Below are 6,555 nucleotides of genomic sequence, written 5' to 3' on the forward strand. Positions count from 1 at the left end.
CCAACCCCTCCAGCAGCACATAGCACCTCAGGTGTTGCACAATGTTACCACAAGATGTTCCATGTAGATAACCCTAACGGGCCCCCTACCACAAGATGTTCCTTTTAGACAGCCCTACCGGTTAAACTTGAGAACTAGGTTTCAAAACAGGAACTGAAAGGACAGAATGCAATGTTATGGTTTTTCCAAGAACAAAAAGTTGAAAAACAAGCTTACCCCCTAGGTGACTCAACTGCTGGGTTCAGAGGGACCAATAGAAAGGCTGTTGCTGTGCTAAGCTAAGAACTAACCCACCTGTTCCCTACAAAAGATCTGTACCCCAAAGCCCGGTGTGCCAGTTCACCGAAGCTCCGGCTGAGGTTTCGCTGAGCACCCGCAGGCGCCTGTGTGAGAATAAACGCCTCCTGCTTTTGCAGCCAGTGTCTCGTGTGGTTCATTCCGGGTTTGGGATCGGTGGATCTTTCATTTTGGAGGTCCCACCAAGATCCAAGATCCCGGTTCCGGTTCCGATCCCGATCCCTATCCGGAGGACACCCAACATCACTGGGAGGTAAGCTGGCCAGCCCAAATTGTCTATCTTGATGTCCTGTTGGCTACCTGTTCTCTGTTTTGCGCAGCGTCTGAAAGCCTAGGCATAGTCATCTAGTATTCTGATTCTGAGGTAGTTCTGTGATCACTCAGGTTTCTGAGGCAGACGGGGAAGGAGTTGACGAACTCAGAACTTCTCCCCTGCCACCCTGGGAGACGTCCCAGGGATCAGAGGGGTCCACTTCTTTGGGGCCCCCGGTGTTTCCGAGGGATACACCGTTTTTGTAGGCGACAGAGAAGTAACTTCTCCCAGGCCATCTGATTCTTTCGGTTTTCACCGAAACCGCGCAGCGATTTCCCTATTTGGTTTCATTTTTGTGTCATTGTGTCTGTCTCTCTATTTCTTCTGTGAAAGTAACATGGGACAATCACTAACAACCCCTTTGAGCCTAACTCTAGATCATTGGCAAGACGTTCAGGATCGAGCAGACAACCTGTCTGTAACAATCAAGAAAAAGAAATGGAAAACTCTCTGTATTTCAGAATGGCCAACATTTAACACCAGCTGGCCAACAGAAGGGACTTTTAACATTGATCTTATCTTACAGGTGAAAACCCGAATCTTCACCCATGGTCCTCATGGACACCCCGACCAGATACCCTACATTGTTACCTGGGAGGACTTAGCCTCCAACCCACCCCCTTGGGTTGCTCCTTTCTCTCCACCCAAGTCCCATCTCCATTCCCTCCATTCTCCCCTTGTACCCTCTGCTCCCCTCATTCCAGCTCCCCCTCCCCAAACCTCTCATCTTTACCCTGTTCTTAACAAATCTGAGACCTTGGTTAAAACAGGGGCAACACCAAAGAAAGTCCTCGAGAAAGTTCTCCCGCCAGAAGACTCAGCTCTGATTGACTTGCTGACTGATGAGCCTCCTCCCTATCAGCCCCAGCCCTTACAAGCCCCTAGACCTGATCAACCATCCTCCGAGGACGAAAACCAAGAAAGCCCAACCGCCAGTGCTCCCCCGGATCCATCTCCCATGGTGGGACGACTCCGAGGACGCCGGGATCACACCGCCTCAGGAGACACCTCCAGAGTTCTCCCCCTGCGACAGACGGGAGGCCCCAGTGGCCAATATCAGTACTGGCCTTTTTCTGCCTCTGACCTCTATAACTGGAAAACCCATAACCCTTCCTTTTCTAAGGACCCTATAGCTCTAACCTCTTTAATTGAGTCTATTCTAGTAACTCACCAGCCAACCTGGGATGATTGCCAGCAGCTCCTGCAGATTCTCCTCACTTCAGAGGAGAAACAAAAAGTTCTTTTGGAAGCTCGCAAAAATGTGCCAGGGGACGACGGGCGCCCCACCCTACTCCCAAATTTGATTAACGAAGCTTTTCCTTTAATCCGACCAAACTGGGATTATACAACTGAAGCAGGTAGGGACCACCTACGTCTCTATCGCCAGTTACTCATAGCGGGTCTCCATGCAGCAGGGCGACGGCCCACCAATTTGGCTCAGGTAAGACAGACTACCCAAGGGGCAGAAGAAACTCCGACAGCATTCCTAGAAAGATTAAAAGAGGCTTATCGGAGGTATACTCCCTTTGATCCTGATAGTGAGGACCAAAAAGGGAACGTGTCCATGGCTTTCATTTGGCAGTCCGCCCCAGATATCAGGACTAAATTACAAAGATTAGATAACTTACAAGATTTTTCCTTAGCAGACTTACTGAAGGAAGCTGAAAAGGTATATAACAAAAGAGAAACTCCAGAAGAGCGAGAGGACAGGATCAGAAAGATGCAGGAAGAACGAGAACTTAAGCTTAGAGAGGAATCAGATAAGAGAGAGAGAGAAAGAGAGCGGAGGCGTAACAAGGAACTAAGTAAAATATTGGCCACCGTAGTTCAGGCAGGACATCAGGAAAACAAAGTAGGCAGGGACAGGGAACGAAGCAGACCCCGTGTAGACCGAGACCAATGTGCCTACTGCAAGGAGAAAGGACACTGGGTAAAAGACTGCCCAAAGAGACCCCCCAACCCCAAGAGAGATACCAACCGGGCCCCCCGACTGCTGACATTAGATGAAGATTAGGGGAGTCAGGGCCAGGAGCTCCCCCCTGAGCCCCGGGTAACCCTACAAGTAGGGGAGCAACCTGTGACCTTCCTAGTGGATACCGGAGCCCAACACTCAGTGCTGACACAGACACCAGGGCCCATGAGCCACAAAACGACTTGGGTCCAAGGCGCCACTGGGAGCAAACCTTACCGATGGACCACCAAGAGAGAAGTACACCTTGCCACAGGTAAGGTTTCCCATTCGTTCCTACACGTGCCTGACTGTCCGTATCCACTGTTGGGAAGAGACTTATTGACCAAATTGAGAGCCCAAATTTATTTTAAAGATGGAGGGGCTTCCATCACGGGGCCAAACCAAACTCCCTTACATATATTGACTTTCAAATTGGAAGACGAATATAAACTTTTTGACAAACCCTCGGTATCTATGAGAGACATGGACTATTGGCTTAGTTCCTACCCGGAGGCCTGGGCTGAAACCGGAGGAATAGGAATGGCAAAACAACGGCCTCCAATAGTCATTCATCTGAAGGCCGCTGCTACTCCCATCAATATCAAACAATATCCTATGTCAAGGGAGGCCTATCAGGGCATCAAGCCGCACATCACACGCCTCCTAGACCAAGGTATCCTAACACCTTGCCAATCACCCTGGAACACCCCATTACTGCCAGTCAAAAAGCCGGGGACTAATGACTACAGACCAGTCCAAGACTTAAGAGAGGTTAACAAGAGGGTAGAAGATATTCACCCCACAGTGCCAAATCCTTACAATCTCCTTAGCACTTTACCTCCTACTCATACTTGGTATACTGTTCTGGATTTGAAAGATGCTTTTTTCTGCCTAAGACTGTCTCCCCAAAGTCAGGCTCTCTTCGCATTCGAATGGAAAGATCCCGAAGGAGGAGTCTCTGGACAACTGACCTGGACGAGACTGCCACAAGGATTCAAAAACAGCCCAACACTCTTCGATGAGGCTTTGCATCAGGATTTGGCAGACTTCCGTGTAAGACACCCTTCCCTAATCATGCTCCAATATGTGGATGACATCTTGCTGGCTGCGACCTCCGAGGAAGATTGCCAGGCAGGTACGGAAAAATTATTGCAAACTTTGGGACTACTAGGGTATAGAGCGTCAGCAAAAAAGGCCCAAATCTGTCAGACAAAAGTTACCTATCTGGGCTATGAGCTCCATGATGGTCAACGATGGTTGACAACTGCCAGAAAAGAGACTATCTCAAGTATACCAACTCCCCAGAGTCCCAAGCAGCTGCGGGAATTCCTGGGGACCGCAGGTTTCTGTAGACTCTGGATTCCTGGGTTTGCTGAGATAGCAGCCCCCTTGTATCTACTGACTAAGCAAGGTAACTCCTTTACTTGGACTAAGGAACATCAATTGGCATTTGATCACATCAAATTGGCTCTTCTGTCAGCCCCTGCTTTGGGCTTACCAGACGTCACCAAGCCCTTCGATCTATTTATAGATGAAAAACAGGGTTATGCAAAAGGGGTTTTAACCCAAAAACTGGGGCCCTGGAGGCGACCTATAGCCTACCTGTCAAAGAAATTAGATCCAGTGGCAGCAGGATGGCCACCATGCCTCCGGATGATTGCAGCTGTGGCCCTTCTGATTAAGGATGCCACTAAACTGACTTTGGGACAGCCATTAACCCTATTAACCCCTCATGCCATTGAGACTGTAATTCGCCAGCCACCTGATCGCTGGATGTCAAACGCCCGACTCACCCATTACCAGTCTTTGTTATTGGACACTGACCGAATTCAGTTCGGTCCCATGGTGACACTGAATCCAGCGACCCTCCTGCCGATCCCAGGAAAGGCAGATCCTCACAACTGCCAGCAGATTCTTGCAGAGACACAGGGAACCCGGCCAGACCTCACCGACCAACCGATGAAGGATGCGGAACTGGTCTGGTACACAGATGGAAGCAGTTATCTGCTCGATGGAGAACGACGAGCAGGAGCAGCCATCACCACTGTATCTGAGGTAATATGGGCGAGTGCACTTCCGGGTGGAACATCAGCTCAGCGGGCAGAATTGATAGCTCTGACTCAAGCTTTAAAGTTGGCAGAGGGAAAGAAACTGAATGTGTATACTGACAGTAGATATGCCTTTGCTACTGCTCATATACACGGAGAAATTTATAGACGCCGGGGGCTACTAACCTCAGAAGGAAGAGAAATCAAAAATAAGGCTGAAATATTAGCTTTGCTTAAAGCTTTGTTCTTGCCCAAAAAGTTGAGTATCATGCACTGTCCCGGTCATCAAAAAGGGAATACTCCAGAGGCCAAAGGGAACAGATTAGCAGATGAAACAGCCAAAAAGGCAGCCTTAGGGCCACAGCTTTTGATAGTGACTCTATTGCCCCAACGAGCCGACCCACAACATGAGGACCATGAGGAACACTGGGTCTATGAAGATAGAGATTTAAGTGTCATACAGAAACTGGGGGCCACTTATGACCCTGAGAAAAATGTCTGGAAATATCGAGGAAAAACTATCATGCCTCTCAAAAATTCAAAACAACTAGTAAAGTCCCTACACAGACTGACACATCTTGGGGCTAAAAAGATGAAAGAGCTCTTAGAGCGTGGGGAAGGTACTTTATATCTTCCAAACAGGGATCGACTTCTGCGCCAGGAAGCAGAAAACTGTCAAGCATGTGCCCAGGTAAATGCTGGTAAGATCAAAGTTGGAACAGGGATCCGGATGAAAGGCCATAAGCCCGGAACCCATTGGGAAATAGACTTCACTGAAATCAAACCTGGTATGTATGGCTACAAGTATCTTTTGGTCTTTGTTGACACTTTCTCTGGATGGACAGAGGCATTCCCGACTCGGCATGAGACTGCTAGAATGGTTGCTAAGAAATTACTGGAAGAAATCTTTCCCAGGTATGGGGTACCTGGGACCATTGGGTCAGATAACGGACCGGCTTTTGTCTCCCAGGTAAGTCAGATGGTGGCCAATGCGTTGGGGATTAATTGGAAATTACATTGTGCTTATAGACCCCAAAGTTCAGGACAGGTAGAAAGGATGAATAGAACCATCAAGGAGACTTTAACTAAATTAACGCTTGAAACTGGCACTAGAGACTGGGTACAACTCCTACCTTTAGCTTTGTACAGGGCCCGAAACACCCCAGGCACACAGGGATTAACCCCATTTGAGATTCTGTACGGTGCACCACCACCCGCTGTTAACTTTTATGAAACTGAAACCTATGCCTCCCCCACCCCATCTATGCAGACTCATTTGCGTGCCTTGCAATTGGTCCAGAACGAGGTCTGGAAGCCCCTAGCCGCAGCATACAAGGAGGAACTTAAGACTCCCTCACTGCCACATCCCTTCAGAGTTGGGGACACCGTCTGGGTACGCAGACACCAGAGCAAGAACCTCGAACCACGGTGGAAAGGACCCTACACTGTTCTGCTGACCACTCCCACTGCAATCAAAGTGGACGGCATCACCGCTTGGATCCACGCTTCCCACGTGAAGGCTGCACATCTGCAGGAGTCCACAGACGCCTCTCCGGATCCAGAATGGAGACTGCAGCGCACCCAGAATCCGCTAAAGATAAGACTTACCCGCTGTTGATTTTTCTTGTTTTGTGCTTTATTTTCCCCATAACAGTTGCTAGGTACAAACTCTATGACCCCAATCGGCCTATGCACCAGACATGGCAAGTACTATCGGGGGCAGGAGACATAATTTGGAAAAAAACATCCACAAAGTACCCCCTCTGGGCTTGGTGGCCTGACCTGGAGCCAGATCTCTGTCACCTACTGGCTGGGTCAGAAAACTTTGATATCCCAACTACTGACCCAGCTAAACCGAGTAAGCCAGAAGTGTGCATTGGCCGCTGCGGGCTCTGCCCCTGCGCACCAGGAAATACAGCAGGATGTAAGGACCCAGGAACTCGAAC

At 49.2% G+C, this 6,555-nt stretch overlaps 1 protein-coding gene across 1 annotated transcript; it reads left to right on the forward strand.

Annotated features, from left to right (window-relative positions):
• Nucleotides 1-556: 556 nt before the first annotated feature.
• LOC107151144 lies at nt 557-6,257 on the forward strand. The gene is given in 1 exon segment (XM_015496395.2): nt 557-6,257. A coding segment is annotated over 1 exon segment (5,280 nt). The 5' UTR covers nt 557-947; the 3' UTR covers nt 6,228-6,257.
• Nucleotides 6,258-6,555: the final 298 nt, after the last annotated feature.

Source organism: Marmota marmota, unplaced genomic scaffold, assembly GCF_001458135.2.
Source record: "Marmota marmota marmota unplaced genomic scaffold, marMar, whole genome shotgun sequence".
Lineage (NCBI taxonomy): Eukaryota > Metazoa > Chordata > Mammalia > Rodentia > Sciuridae > Marmota > Marmota marmota.